This window comes from Lagopus leucura, unplaced genomic scaffold (assembly GCF_019238085.1).
Source record: "Lagopus leucura isolate 7727_CA_CO unplaced genomic scaffold, USGS_WTPT01 Super-Scaffold_100040, whole genome shotgun sequence".
In the NCBI taxonomy this organism is placed as follows: domain Eukaryota; kingdom Metazoa; phylum Chordata; class Aves; order Galliformes; family Phasianidae; genus Lagopus; species Lagopus leucura.
The window spans coordinates 3460487-3475961 of NW_024962289.1; the positions used below are offsets into that span (position 1 = coordinate 3460487).

A 15475-nucleotide genomic window follows, 5' to 3' on the forward strand; every position below is an offset into this window, starting at 1 on the left:
TCAGTGAGATCACAACCATCAGTCTCTTTTCCTTGCACCTAATGGTACATTCATCCCGATAATACTCAGTGCAGGTGGGACCCTGCTTTTGGTATCTTCTGAGGTCTCAGTGTGAAGCCTCCTTATGTGTTGTGCTGTTGTTGGTGACCTCCTGCATCCCACAGTACCTGCCTGCTGTTCCCTGTACCCTTTGCTTTGGGGATGTGGAACCCTGGAGGAAGCACTGCAGGTCAGAGTGCTTCCCTCTGCTCTGCCAGCCCTGTGGAGCAGCACGAGGTGCCTCCACACTGCAATAAGGTGCTGTGCCTGTTGCTCAAGAAGACGGACCATCTTCAATAGCATCCAGCCTGGAGCTGGTGGAGCAGATGAGGCTTCTCTTACTCCTTGCTCTTTCATTCCCCGCCCTGTGGTTGGTTGGCTTCATCACTCTGCAGCCACACACATGGTGCAATGTGGGCATTGACTGTGGACAACAGACCTGAAGAACTAGAAAGGCCCTCCCTGTGCTGGCCTTCCCCAGGCCTTCTTTGGAAGGGGGAATAGCAGAGCCACATTGCTTGCTTGGGCTGACAGGGAGCCAAAGGCAAGGAAGAGCTCTTGATTCAGTTTGACCCCCAAATTAATCCCTGCTTCCACCCTATGAGGCCCCAGGACCCAGTGCTGGTAGGGCAGGGAGGATGGCCAGGAAGGAGGTGGGGAGGATCCTGACTCACTTTGCTCTATTGATGGCTGTGTTTGTAAGGCTGGTCATGGAGAAAGGCTGCAGTCCTGGCCGTATGATCCCAGTTGGCCTGTACTGAACTGATGGCAAAGGTGTGCAGCACACGGGAGCGACACTCCTTCACGTGCATTGATTTCAACCCAAACTAATAAATGTCTGTTGGAAGCTTCGTTTGTAAATGTCTTTTCCTGCTTGGAACCTTTGCAGAGGTGTATCAGGTGGTGTCACAGCAGGGCGGTTGGAGCAGAACGTGAACCAAGTCCCCTAAAGCCAGGCTGCATTTGGGATCCCCTAGTGTTGCAGGAGTAGAAACAAAAGGGTTGAGAAGCCTGACCCTTCTCTTTCTGGCTGGTGACCTAACATTTCATTTCTGGATCAGGCTGAAAAATCTTTGGGAAGGCAGGAGACTCCCTTTCTGGTTCATAAACACCTCATGGTGGCCATAACGAGGAGGGGAGAGAGGCAGTTTGGGGGCAGAGAAGCAGGACAGGCTTTGTGCAGATGTGTAGGACCAAGGAGCTCACAGTCACTCACAGACACAATGTGTTTTTACTCCAGTGACTGCTGAGGGGGGACCAGGCAGCTCTGGCACCCACATTCTCTCTTGAATAGAAACTACATATGCAGAAACAATGCTCTAATTTGGGTCTAATGACTCTCATGTCCGCCATCTGGCATCTGGTGATGCTTGGCATGCCAAGTCCTGGGTAAGTGCTAATTATGGGGTTAACAAGCCAGCAATGTTTTCTGAAGTCACTATGGAGGACAGCAGTTGGTGCTAGCATGGGTTGTCCTAGGTCCTCACAGAGCACCTAAGATGGGAGAAGCATGTCTCCAGGTGACAGCATCATGGGGTGACCCTCTGTGTCAGAGCCTGTCCCATCACTTGAGTGTGCAATGGCACCAGGCACACCTGGCTTCTCTGGACAGTGGAAATGCCACTGTCACTGGTGGGGTCAGAGCAGGGGGACCTGCATTTCCAGCTCCTCCCACACTGATGGAACAGCAGGCTGCTCCAGAGGAAATGTTAACAGAGTCCAGATTAAACCAGTGACAACATTTCAGTGTGACGGGGATTTTCTGTCAACAGTCTGTGGATTTAGCCAATGCTTAAGTCATTTCTGTGCCAAGAGAAAGAAATCTTACAAAAAGAAAACCAAAAAAACAACACAAGACAAAACAAAAAAACAAACACCCCGACACTCAAAATCAAGCAACACAATGCAAACAAACCAAAACCCTGCAATTCTGCAAGGAAAAGACAGGCTATTAACAGACACACACACACAAACAGTTGGCTATATGCAGCATCACTGAGCTTAAACCCTGACATCTAATCAGGTAATTTTAGTTTTTGCTTCCATTTCCCACAGCAGTGTGAGTCACATTGCTTTTGCTTCACCCACCACCACAAGGCAGACGGGGTCGGTAGGCAGCACTGCAGTCATTGTGATGCTCAGGGAAACACTTTGCTCTCACACTTTCCCACCTGGACGCTTCCTTTGTCACCCCCCTGTCCTTACAGTTTGGTTGGCATTAGGCTCAGCTCCGTCCCCACACCCTGCTCATGCCAAAGCCATCCGGCAGGGCTCTGGGAATAACTCTTTTCCCTTCTGGAGATGCACAGCTGCTGGTTTCTCCCTCCAGTAGCCTGTTTGCAGTGGACAGCCTGACCCTGAGACTCTCCAAGGTCTTTCCATAATTACCCCATGCAGCCCCCATTTCCCTGGGCACAACCACCCCATTCCCATCAGCCACCAGCAGCTGCCACTGATGTTGAAGATGGTGAGGGGGTGGCCATGGGTGGAAGAAGAGAGGACAGCTGAGTCACCTCTCAGGGTGGGTATAAATGGTCCTTTTGGATGCATCTCTGCAGAGAGGAGACGCAAGGACACAAACACACAACCTCATCTCTGCTGGGATGAGTCATGAGATGACTTTTTCAGCAGCTTTTTCTATCGTCACCAGTGCCTCTACAAGACATTTACCAACCTCTGGTACCCCTGAAGACCTCACCAAGATGTGCTCTCTCCTGTAATTCTCTCTCCCTTCTGCTGCTGCTGTTTGGTCTCACTGGAAAGCAGAACCCAGGATGCAAGGCAGTGCAAGATAGGAAGATGCAATGGGGGAAGGGCTCTCAGATCCTGCACTGGCATGGAGAGCTGCTGCCCAAGGAGTTTCCAGCATGAGACTCAGCATGGGAGTTTTGGTCTTTGCCTTGCAGGAAAGCCAGTGCATGGCCTTATAACTGATTCTCATCTTGACCTGCCAGCTGGACTTTCTACCTTGATCTTGGAGCTGCACATAGCCTGGCCATCACTCCTGAACCTCAGCCATGAACCTCTCCTTGGTGGCATACCATGGGGCAGCCGCCTCAAGGAGCAGCCCACCCCTGCTCCTCCTTGACAGTCACAATCCCCATTCTACAGAAGGAACATAATGAAATCATTAAAGTGTGGGCACACGGTGGCTGCATAAAGTTGCAACATCTTTTACTTTTCCTTGCCAGCTGGAATGCGGAATGCCACTCACCTCCCACTGCTCTGGTGATCTATTCAGAAGAACACAGGGTCTGTCTTGGCCCACACAGCATTAACACGTCAAGGTTTCAGAAAGAAATGAGCTCTCTTTTCACACACAGTAGCTGAGGAGCAATTACTGCCCTTGCCTCTGCAATTGAGTTTTTCACTGTTGTGTTTCCTTCTGCGTTTGCATTGCACCAAGATGCTGAGCAGGGCGATGTTCTGCTGCTGAGACCTGAAATCCAGTGTGAAAGTAGTCCTCTGTTTCTGTATTCATCATGTTAGGACTCACAGTGAACAAGCAAATGCTTGCTGCGATTCATTCAGCTGGTTCATCCTTCACCTGTCAACACTTCTCCTAACAGCAGCAGAGGGATGGGTTTGGGTACACAGTGAGTGGCTGCGTAGGGAAATCCACATTCCCATAGGCACTGGGTGTGGTGATGCAGGAAAATCTCTGAAGCTCTCTGGAAGGACAGTCCTCCCTCCTTTGTGATGTTCCTGTTGAATACCTCAGCTTAAACTGAGTGGTACGTCCAGGTGTGGACGTGAACCCCTATCTGAGCCTATATCCTGGGATGCTGTACTCTGCAACCAGCATCCCATCTGCCAGAGAAGGCACTGCTTGGATGAAGCTGTGGGATGGAGCTGTTCCAATGGTTCCAACCACCTCAAGAAACGGATCCATCTTAAAACATATTGTTTTTAATAGTGTGAGAAGGTGCGAGTGACAGTGCAGGAGAGAAGGGCAAGAAAGGTACGAAACTTCACTGACGTAACCTATAGTAAAGTCTACAACATCTGTGGGGCTCTCAGTCCTTTTCTTACCCTTTTCACGCTGCTGGGCCTTTGCTGGCAGACCAGGTCAAGTTGGCATCTTCCTTGCAGCCCCATAGGCATAGCTGCATGCTAACGGCTCTGTATGCCCTTTCTTTTCACTTCCATTAAGATGTCCATGAGGTCTTGGATAAACTGTTGAATCTAGGGTAGGGAAGAGAGATGGTAGAGCTCAGAGTGCTGGGGAATGTGTCTCACAGTAGGGATGGGAGCAAGAGGCAGGGGGGAACTTATTGGCCCTTTAGGAAGACAAGGGGTAAAGGCCAGACCTTGGCCATGGGCTGACCCGCACATCCTGTCCTAACCTGCCAGTCTCCCACCCCTTGTCACCCTGCAGCAAGGACCCACACCCAGGTTTTCCTGATGTCTTCTGTCCAAGAGAGGACTCAGGTGAAAACGTTGGTATCTGCTGGGCATCTTGGTTTCCCTGGGCTTTCCCCTCCCTTTGGGCAGCTGAGGGTCATTACTGCTCCTCTTTCTGGGCAGGGAGAAGTGGTCTGGCTTGGCCCTACCACGCTCAGCTGTGTGTAGCTGTCATCCACTGGCACATTCAGGCTTCTTTTCATCTGCTTGCTCACGTGCTGGAAGAGGCCAAGGATGGCCATCTTGATGGTCCCCAGCTCCTGGCTTTTCTTGGCAGCTGTTTTCTGCACGTCAGCCCAGAGACACTCCTGAGAGGAAAGGAGACAGGCAGCATGTGGACATGACCCAGCAAAGATGCTGCCTTAGCACTAGAGACCCTGATTTGGAGAGATTAATTTCCACAGTCGACTGGTTTTCTGAGAAGATCACGTGCTTGCTGGTTGGTGTGTTTTAACCTTATCCAGACACCACCATAGTTGTTCCTTGCCCCAGGAGTTTCTCATCTCTCCACTGGCTCCTGCAGCCCTCGCTCTGGTGGGTTTCACCCCATTTGTGACCTCCGTGAACTGGGAATCCTGCTGCCACCCTCCCACTCTCCCGTTCTGCCTGATGGGACTCAACTCATTCCAGGCCTGGGAGGTCTTCCCCTGCCTGCCCCATCTTTCCTCACCCTGGTGAGAACATCCCTTTGAGCCTGATGAGAACGCAGTTGAAGCTGATCCAGGTCACTGTTGTACTGCAGGCTCTCATCTTCATCATGCTGGCTGAGTTCCTTGGCTTTCTGCTTTGCTTCCTTAAGCCCACGTTCTGCTTGCAGAAGGGCTTTGCGCATCCTCACTAACCTCTTGTAGTGCCAAATGATTGCCTGGATCTCCTCAAACTGCAGCACAGTGGGGTTAGTAATCCCAGCCCTCCATCATAATGGTAAGTCTTGCACTGTTCATGAGGTGCAGCACCTGCCCCAGTTGGAATGTCTTCCCTCTATTATGGACTGCCAGCCAAGTTGGGCTGTGAGCAGTGCCTCATCCCTGGTAACTTCTTGTTGTGCTCTTCCCAGAGCTGCCATAAGCAAGGTGAGGCATGGCGCCTCTTCTCCAAGGGGGCAGTGCTCCAATAAAAGCACAAATGCAACTGCCTGTGCTGATCTACCTGGACCTGGGAGGGGGCCACTGGCATCCCAGGAGGAGTGATGTATGGAATAATTCCCAGGCTTCCTTGAAAGGATACAGCCTGGGTTCCCATCTCCAGACAGCATTTTACTCCTCCCACACCATCAGTGTGATATGAAGCAGTGACTCAAAGTGTTCCCCATTCCACTCATCCCTGTGCCTTTTCCCTTTTTAAGTTTTCCTTTAGTTTTCCCAAGCCTTCCCCTCCTTTTCTGGTTCTCTTCCTTTAACTCTCATTCCCTTGGCTCACCCTGGTTACAGTGAACCTCTTCTCATCCCATCTGAGGCCTCTGGGCTTGACCAAATGCTATGATTTTCCTGGATGTACCTTATCTTCTCTAGGTTTAATGCCTTCCACACTCACCTGTGAGACCTTCACCACATCCTCCAGATAGGTTTCAAAGATAGAGTAGTTCTGCACTCTGTCACTGAGTTTCTGGTGCTTAATTTTCAGGGCTTCCAGTTCCTTCTTAGCTCTCAAGAGCTCACTCTCCTTTTGCATCTTCATCTTCCTTTCTTTGCCAGCTTTCTTTAGAGCTTGGATTCGCATCTTATCATTTTCCTGTCAGTGTTTCCCCATCAAAACACACACATATATATGCACACAGGGAAAGGAAAGCAAGAGAAGAAGGAACTGTGTCATGCAGAAGTGCTGTGAGAAGTCATCTTTCCCCTGGAACACATTTCCTTTCTGCTTAATCAGGCCATCTCATTAGCACCGGCACTTTGCTCTTGGAGACAAGCCTCTAGGATGGCACTTTGCTTTTCAATCAGTGGGGACAGTATGAGCCCCTCTGGGGGCTGCCTGGGGCCCTTGGGGGTCACAGTGGGGCAGGATGAGCTGGGTGCTGCACTGGCCCTCCCAGGGCCTTCTGTGTCTGGTACAAAGCTGCGAAGGCAGCTCAGGGCTTAAGGGAGATCCATGCAGAGAGGAGTTCGCTCTGCAGTCCTTCTTTCCAGGGGAGGGGAGGAGTTGGCCGTGCATCTCAGCGTTGTGTCAGATGGGCAGAGGAGGGGCAGCTGTACCTTTAGGGTCCTCTCAGATTTCTTCATGTGAGCCTTCAGCTCGGCCTCCTTGGCCCGGAGCTCCTTCCACCTGCAGGTGATGTCCTCCATCCTCACCCTGAAGGCCTGGAAGCACAGAGGGGACAAGGCTTGGCTGTCCATGCTCACTGCCACCCTCCAAAAAGCCGTGGGCCATCCCAGCCGTGACCAGAGCCCTTCCACCTTTCTCACCTCTTCCTTTTCCTCCAGAACCCTTTGCATCTCTTGGGCTTCTTTCTTCTTCTCCTGGAGGCGAATAAATGGAGACAGAGAGTCCTCCTCGGTCAGTTTGAGTTTCCTGCCACAGAAGCATTCAGTGCGGTGACTGGCTGGGCTCAGCACCTTGGCAGGATGCTGGCTTGCTCTGCCCCATCACCCCGCCCAGGACCTGTCTCAGAGCTGGTCCAACAGCACGAGTCTCCCAGGACCAGGGTGGAAAGCTCTACGGAGGGGATCCCATGGAGACATTGAGGAGGGGTTGCAGGGCTGGGGAAGGGAGGTGCAAGGAGAGGCTGAAGTGGTGGAGGTAAGGAGATGAATGAGGGAGATAAGGGATGGGAGCTTGCAGGGGTGGAGGAAACAAGAGGATGGAGGGAATGGAGGAGCTCCCTACTTGAGCAAGAGCAGCAGATTCTGCCTGTATTGCATGCTGAAATAGCCTGAGAGGTCCTCACTGTCCACAGTGGCCATTGCTTCAGCCATTGCGCGGCCCAGAGGGTACAGGTCTTCCTGGTGCAGCTGCTGCCCCGTCACCCCAGGAGCTGCCCTTCCAGCCCACGGCTCAGCAGTGCAGAGGAGAAATGCTCAGGAAGGGCTGTAGTCCTGGGAGCCTCCTGCTTCTACTTTCTTAGGGCATTCTATGCCCTGGTTGTGCCTACTGCTGCTGTTGGTGGTTGGTTGGCATGGAACAGGTTCCAAGGCGGTTAGAAGATGCTCAGGCAGTTATCTAGAGACCAAAGCGGTGTGATACCCCACGTCCTCATGGAAGGGACTGCAGAGTGCATGTGGGCCCTGCCCCTCTGCAGTCCGTGCTGTGCCCAGCTCCCTGCAGTGCTGGGCTGCCAGAAGGGCTCTGCTGCCCCATGGGCTTGGGACGGTGCCTTGTGATGACACACTGCTCCCAAAGGTCCCCACTCACAGATAGCACTGACCTCCATGTCTGCTCCTTCCACAAAACATTTCACCCTCTATGTTTGCCAAGGGCAACCTCTGCCTTCCTCAGCCCTAATGTGCAAGATCCATCTGCAGGCTACTGCATGTGAAATGCCCCTGCCCTGGTGGTCTCTCTGCAGGGAAAAGTCTTCATTTTGGTTACAAGCCTGACCTGTATCAGAGAAACTACTTTCAGGCAAACATCACCCTGTGCTCATTATGAACCAGCAAGCCGGGGAAAGGCTGCCAGCTCTGTCTGCTTTAAGCAGCAGGAAGATATATGGTGCAGGTGGGGACCATTAGTTATGCGAGAGATGCTTCATTTAGAAACAAATGACCAAGGCAAAGCCAGGGATGCATTTGGCTTTTATTATGAAGGTTAAAATCAGCCACAGGTGTCTTCCCTGTGGACAGCACTGAGCTATTCCCATATCAACGGGTCAGGCAGACTCCAGCTGGGCTTCTGGGGGAATGCAATCATTTTAGGGGAGAGCAGAGCAGCCTGAGGTGGCTGCTGGGCGCTGGGATCAGCAGCTCAGGCAGTTAAAGTTCTTTACCTCTATGAATAATTGGAGGCAGGCGTTTCCAAGGGGAAACACTGGCTGGCTTCCCAGTCTCGCTGAGAATTCCCCGTTACACGACACGGCCATACAAATGATAGGCAGGCTGCGGGGAGCAGGCGGTGCCATCAGCTGCCTTCCTGCTCCCAAGGCACGTCTGCTACCAGGGCTGCCCCTCTGCCTTGGCCTCTACAGTATTTCATTGCTCCCTTGGGGCTGCAATGCCCATCCATTGGGCAGTCCATGGGGTTTTTGCTCACCATGCACTGTTGTTTCAGAGGAAGCACGCAGATCCCATTCAGAAGATGCTGGTCCATGCCTGTGGTCCAAGAGCTGTGATGGCCAACGCCGTGCCCTGTCCTGGTAGGTCCTCTCAAACCTGGAACAGTATCACAGCTGTGGTGGAAGTGCCCTCAGATGGCTTTTTTTCTTTTTTAATGTCCCTAATCACTGTTTGCTGCTTTTATCCTCTCACCAAGGTTTTATCTTTGACAAATGCTTTCCTCCTCAATAGACTATGCATTAAAAGAGTTTCTTCCTATCATGCTCTCCATAGCAACTGCATCAGCCTGCCATGAATAAATTACCCATGACTTGACATCTCTTATTAGAATGTAGAAAATGCCATATCTGAGTCACAGCAGTCCAGCAGAAAGCTTTTCTGCTCATCCCTCAGGTTCATCCCCCACCTTTCCACTCTTTGAAGGAAGCTACTTCTTTTCCTTTTAAAGCCCCTGTACTCCCAAGGTCCCTGGAGCTGAAGGCGGACGGAACGCTGACGCAGCCTTTCCCTTCTGGCCTGCAGAATAACCAGGTATAAAACACTGCTGGTGAATCTCCTGTAGATCTGGGTTTGCCTGGAGCCCTGGGGAGGTCCCAGCGCTGCTCTGTAGGCTGCTCAGCCCGAAGTACCCCCGATTTGCCTAAAAAAACTGGATTTTCCCCGGGATGGTGTGGCCACAGCCCAGGAGAGGGAGCACTTAGGAAACAAGTCGCTGCGCAGCCCGTCCTGCCTTACCGTCGCCTTAGCAGAACTCCACGAAGCGTTCCTGTGCATGCAGCAGATGTGGGAGGAATCTGCTGATCCATGAGGGGAGGGGGTTGAGGGGACCCCAAGTCACCACTCCACACTGTGCTTCTCTGCTGCCTGCTCTGCATTGCCCAGCACTGCATTAACCCCAGGAGCTGAGGCTATAGGAGGTGCCCATCAGTGCCTCTTCCACTCTGCAGGGCAGTTCTCCATCTCCAAGGTTCCCCAGCACTGGTTTGTCCCAAGTCCTCTACTGCACCCCGACCTGGAGGTACCTGGGGGCTGCTGCAAGGAGCAGGCAGAGCTGAGAGGTGGTTCCCTGTCTCCCTGTTACCTCTCTGTGTGTTTCTATCTGTTGTTTCTCCCTGCTTTACCCACCTGTGTCCATCTGGGCTTTTGGCTTCCCTGCATGTCACACCCCTGAGCTGCCACGTTGGGTTTCTGCACACATCAGGCTATGGTGTCTTGCCCAGCCTCTCTCTTGCAGTGTTATCTCTATTCTCATTGAGTTGGCTTGCCAAAATTGCCCCGGAATGAAATTGCATCTGGGTGTGTAGGCTTCGCTGGAGGGGGCTGCCCCGCACCTCCCTGCCGCGCCTGCTGCCCCTGCTGCTCCTTCCCATCCTGCTGTTCAGCAGAAGGGTGTCTGCAAATGGCAGTGATGCCTGGAGATGGGGAGGATTTGCTGCCAAAGAGCAGCAGCCCAGGCGTTTGGGTGAAGAAGGCAAAAAGAGAATGCGCTTTCCTATTGCAGAAATCCAATTCAACACAGGTGTCTGGGGAGGCTTCCATTTTAAGACCTTGTCTGCTTTATAGCAGGCAAGGACAGTTTGCTCTTTTGTGCGCAGAGAGGTCCGTGAATCAAAAATACGAAGATGACTCGTCACAAGGAGCAAACCATGACTCAGTGCTTGGACATGCCTGCAGCACAGGCTGCACAGACCCTCGAGGTGTTCAGCACAGGGCCGCTGACACTGACCCGATCCCAAAGGTGGTCCTCCCACATTTAGCAGTTTTCCAGCATGTCAGGTTGTTTCAGGGATAACAAACTCCCCATTCCCTTGCATCAAAGCTGTCACTTCTGTCACAGCTGCCAGAAAGGTCTTCCTTTCCTTCCTTCCTTCCCTTCCTTCCTTTCCTTCCCTTCCTTCCTTTCGTTCCCCATCAAAGGTTTGATCATAGCTCCACAGGAGCTGAAACACACAGCAGAGTCACTGCAAAGCTGGAGCTTCTGGGGTTTCTTGGGCAGCTTGCAGCTTTCTGGTAACCAAGAGAAACCCAAAGCCCTTTCCCAAGAGCTCTGTGCTGGCTCAGTTCTTTCCATTGGTGTTGAAAGTCTATCTGGTGGCAAGCGGTTGATGTGTCACCGAGCTCATCAGAAAAGATCTGGGCAGAAATGGGGCTGTGGAGAGACCACTGAACACCTTCCAGAAGGCAGAGGAGGAGGATCCCAGTGCAGGCAGAGCCCAGGAACAGCCATGGAAGGATGCATGTATCTCTGCTGTGGTCATGAGCACTGCAGAGGAGCAGACCTGAGCTGTGTGACGTGCCCCTGGGGACACTCAGAGCAATGAGGTTGATGGGATGGGTGACATGCAGGGCTGCTGAATCACACCACCTAAACACGGATGTGTAGGGCAGGGTATTTCTGTGAACCACGAGCCTCCGTCGCTGCTCCCAGTGCTGAGGAGGGCACATTTTTGTGTGCTGCATTTTTCTGAGTGCTGACAAAGCAAGCAACACGATCAGTCAGCAAAGCCATTTCCGTCATGTTGCCTCACCCTTGGTTGTAGAGCAATGGTCTGATGCCATCCCAGCACACCAGACACAGACCCAGGGGATGCAAGGGTGATGTGGGAGCTCCTTGCAGCCTGGAATCCCGTCTGGGAAATGGATGCTGGGGGTCTGGTGCCCACCATCAGGCCGTGCAGGGCTGTGCAATTTTGCTGATCCCCAGCAGCCTCCCTGAGCTGCCCCTGCAGCCAGGCCAGCTGGGTTCTGATGGATGTGTTAAGCTGCCATAATCCGTCCGTGATGCAGCAAGGCCCCTCGCCCTCAGCTGCTCATTCCCAGCCCTTCACACCCCCACACTGACAGAAGTGTTGGGTAGCCCTGACCTGGAACCATCTGCCTGGAAAACATCGTGGCAGGAAGGACAGAGCAGCTCAGGAGCCTGTTAGCACATGCATGGGTGGAAGCTTTTGTCCAGCACTGGGGTAATGCTTGGAGACGGGCAGGAGGTGGCTCACATATTGGTGGCCATGTTGATGCCTCCAGCATGGAGATCTCCCCAAGCGGGGCTGATGTTGGGATCCCCTTAAGCACTTTGGACAAGTATAGCAGCTCAGTGCACTGATGCACAGCATCACAGCTTCCCTTCTTCCTCGCCACAAGCCCTGCAAAATGAGGACATGAGGCTCATCTGGTGTGAATGGATCATATGAGCATGTAGAAACCATTTAATAATTCACCTTGATTTGGTCCGACATCATTGTAATGATGGGTTCGTAGCCCCTTTCTTTATTTCTGGCCAGGTTTGCTGCTCTCCGCCTTGTCCTCTCCCCTGAAACACCCCCCAGACTTCACAAAATGAACACTCCCCACACATCTGTGTCTTTTTTAACCCAGCCACTACTCCTCTGGTCTATTTTTTCTCCTCCCCTCTCATTAGCTATCTGGTCACGTCTGGATGTCTATGAAGCTTAAGCTAAAAAAAGGAACCACCAAACTGTTCTGTATTCCCTGCATCCTCCCCTAGTAGTTCCTCTTCCCCTCTGAGGAATGAGCTTAAGCTCTACTTCATCTTCCTCCCTGCAGGTGTTCTTCCTTCTGCCTGCACTGACTCTGCAAGCAGCAGCCTCTGCTCTTCCACTCCCATCCCAGTCCCTCGTGCCATCCCTCCAGGGTCAGATTTGCTCGTGTGCAATTCTTCTGAGTGCTCAGGCAGCCCTCCTGCCCTCACATTTCAGCTGAAATTCACCCTTTAACTTTTCCTTTCTCAGCCTTTGCTTGAAGCTGAAAACAATGAGTGAAAAGCTCTGACTGAAGCGTGGCATCTTTTTGTTCTCTGCCCAGACCAGCCCCATCCATCCAACCTGCCTCCCTCTCCATGCTGTGCAGAGGACACAGGAAAGCTGAGTGCATCCAGCTGCTCACCACAGAGCCAGAAAAATGAGGAGGCAATGCCATCCCCAGGCTCTGGGAAAAATAGCAGAGCATTGGAGAAGCAGGGAGGTGGGCAGCTGAGGGCAAACCCAGGGACAGGGGAGGATAGAGGCACTGATGGCCAGCTGCATGACTGCCTCCTCCACCCCAACCCCAGCATCTCTCACACACCCTGCTGCAGGGAGCGCAGGCAGAGCTGTGCTGGCCTGCAGGGACAAAGTGCAAAGGGAGGGCAAGATCTCTGGTGTGAAACAGGGCACAGATGTGACATATGGCTGCAGCTCCTCCGGCCTTCTGGTCCCTTCCCCTCCTCCTCTTCTCCTGAAGTCCCCAGAGCTCACTGTCACCCCCCAGGAACCTTGGCAAAGAGGGACCTGGGCTGCCCCTAGAACCTGGGGGATGCTATGACAGGGCTGGGACCAACCCCTGAAACAGGGCTGTACTCCCCAGGTACAGTGTCTCTTCTCTCCCCTCCTCTATCTTGGTTCCACACACTGCAATGGCAGATTAATTCTCCACCCCTTCTTCTCCTTTATCACCCCATCCTTCCCCAAAAGATTGCCCTCAAATGCCACAGCTCCATGAAAATGAACTGATGGGAGGGGAGGGGGCAGCCCAATGCGGGGGGGTCAGGAGGATCTCCTTGAGCTGGAGCACAGTGTGAGATCTGTGGGAAGAGCAGCTCTGGGGAGGAATGGGAACCTCTTCCCTTGCAACAGTTCACTCACAGCCCTGGTGGGATTTCTTGCCTGAGGCAGCACAGCAGCCTTCCTGGACTGCCTGTTACACACAGCAGCTCTGAGGACACCACCAGCTCCTGGGGTGGAGGTTTGGTTGGCATCCCAATCTTCCATCAGCAGCGCTGGTCCTTGGATGCCTGTCCCTGGGGCAAAGAGGGAAACTGCAAGTTGTGGGCATGTAGTCCCGTCCATTGCTCCAGGGCACGAGCTGATGTTGCAGAGCTGCCCCAGGCTCATTGCTTTGTCCTCTGCTGAGCTCCAGCAGCCTCAGGGCTGGGGTTCCACAGGGCTGTGAGGATGTGGAGCCCTCTCTGGCTGCTGCCTCTATGTTTCAGATTGCTGCACTCGATAAATAAATCAAAGGCCATGCTGGAAGCCATGGCCAGGCCTCCAGCCAGGGGCTCCCCACAGCTCCCAGCTCCTGCCCTCCTCAGCCGTGCTCTGCTGGGATGGACGTGCCTGGGAGGTGCGAGCGCTTGAAATCCTGCCCGAAAACAAAGCATTTCCCATGCTAGGGAGCCAGAAGAGATGACACAGCCAGTGCTGAGCACCGATCCTCAGCCTGATAGAAAGGGCAAGGCTGGGAGAACCCATCCTGCTCAGCACTCCGGTACCCAGCCCGTGCCCAGCACCCCATCCCATAGGCACATCCTCACAGCCCATCGCTGCGAGCAGCACTAAGGGCACCAGCACTGGAGGTTCTGTGCTGCCTGGAAAAGTCTCAGGGAGCGAAAAGAGGAGCTGTCCTGCAGAGTGCGGCGCATCCTGATTCACAGTAAGGAAATGCAAACTATGCACGGGGTAGAAGAGTTCAGAACAAGCCCAAGTCTCCAGCCAGTCGTAAAAGTCTGGCCAAGATGAGGCACGAGGAGCTCTGTGTGCTCCTCAGCACTGCTCTGGGATGGGCTGAGGCCAAGGGAAGAGCAGGGGCCTGACCCTGCTCTGCAGAGCTCTGGAGGAGCCAGACACAGAAGTGCAGCCAGCATTTCCCTTCCAGCTTTTGCCAGCAGCAGGGCAGATGTGGAGCCCTGGGCTGATACTGTCCAGAAGATGTTTTTCCTTCCAGTCTATGGGGTTGCTGGAGGGGCTATAGGGGACTTATCCCTGGCACAGTCTGATCTTGGCAAAGGATCTCAGGAGGAGAAAGAGGTGACACAAAGAAATTAGCAGACCACTGTTTTCAAGCCGAGGAGCAGAGTACCAAGGCTCAGCAACCCAGTGGGCAATCCCCCAAGCCCTCTGAATCCTTAAAGCAAGCTGCAAAGCTGGTCAGGAAGGAACTTGCCTAGGAACAAAGTGCAGATGAGCACATTTCGTGTTTCACCCTGCCATTAAATGGAGAAGCAAGACCTGCCTGATGCTGCAGAACAACCCTTGGCCACCCTGGGAGGCTCTGCACACACCAGGGGGTGGGACCTGTGCAAGCAGAGAGGCTGAAGGAGTGCACTCCAGCCCATGCTGCCAGGGCCCATCCAGGAGGTCAGGGGCAGAAGAAGGGCAAGAATTCAAGAGAAGAATGTGTTTGCTGTTTGCTTTTTTGGTAATATGTTCTAGGCTGTGGCTTAAAACTGATTCCAAAGTGCTGAGCCTGTTGTGAGAGCTGGGAGTGACCCACGGATGGAGGCAGGGGAAAAATACTTGTCTCTCTTGGACAGAGAGCTCCATGCTCCTTCTGCTCATCTCTCCAAACTGGGCAGTAAGTTGCTCCAGGGACAGGTTGGATCCCAACGCTGAGGGGTGTGAGGTCCCAGCAGGTCCCAGCAGCACCCCACAAACTGGGCAGCAGCTTCCCCAGCTGGAGCAGAACCCATTCCTACCCAAGGCGCCACTCAGGAGCACGTGCTCCTCAGATCACACCTTCAGCAAACTCACACCGATGTTGGGAGGCCATGTGGAGACACAGAACTCACTGCCTGCACTTCAGAAGCTGCTGAGCCCAAACACCCATAGAGCCATCACTGCTGGGGCAGGGAGCTTGCTCCGAGGGCCAGTAAGAGCTTAAGGAGCCAGAAGGATTGTATGTTTCTAAGTGGGGATGTGTCTATAAGCATGAATAAGTGCTCTGATTTTTTTGAAAGAGGCCTAGACTGGCAGGAGGACCAGAGCCAGTGCAAGGGTCATTGTGAGTCCTGGGGGGAGAGACAGCTGTGCCTGTATCCTGCAGCCCTGCCT

At 53.2% G+C, this 15475-nt stretch overlaps 1 protein-coding gene across 1 annotated transcript; it reads right to left on the reverse strand.

The window, feature by feature from the left end:
- Positions 1-4096: 4096 nt before the first annotated feature.
- CCDC42 (coiled-coil domain containing 42) lies at positions 4097-7358 on the reverse strand. Its single transcript, XM_042883767.1, has 6 exons — positions 7270-7358; positions 6558-6954; positions 5977-6174; positions 5114-5323; positions 4593-4751; positions 4097-4224 (listed from the first exon to the last, which is right to left on the reverse strand). The coding sequence occupies exons 1-6, from the start codon at positions 7356-7358 to the stop codon at positions 4153-4155; spliced, it is 1125 nt and encodes a 374-aa protein (XP_042739701.1). The 3' UTR covers positions 4097-4152.
- Positions 7359-15475: the final 8117 nt, after the last annotated feature.

What these genes read in the sequence shown, in the direction of transcription:
- CCDC42 (XM_042883767.1), bottom strand. Translation starts at nt 7,358, where the DNA reads ATGGCTGAAGCAATGGCCACTGTGGACAGTGAGGACCTCTCAGGCTAT. An exon ending in AATCTGCTGCTCTTGCTCAA is followed by an intron (nt 6,955 to 7,269) that starts GTAGGGAGCTCC and finishes CTTCTGTGGCAG; the next exon opens with GAAACTCAAACTGACCGAGG. An exon ending in AAAGGGATGTTCTCACCAGG is followed by an intron (nt 4,752 to 5,113) that starts GTGAGGAAAGAT and finishes CTTTCCTCTCAG; the next exon opens with GAGTGTCTCTGGGCTGACGT.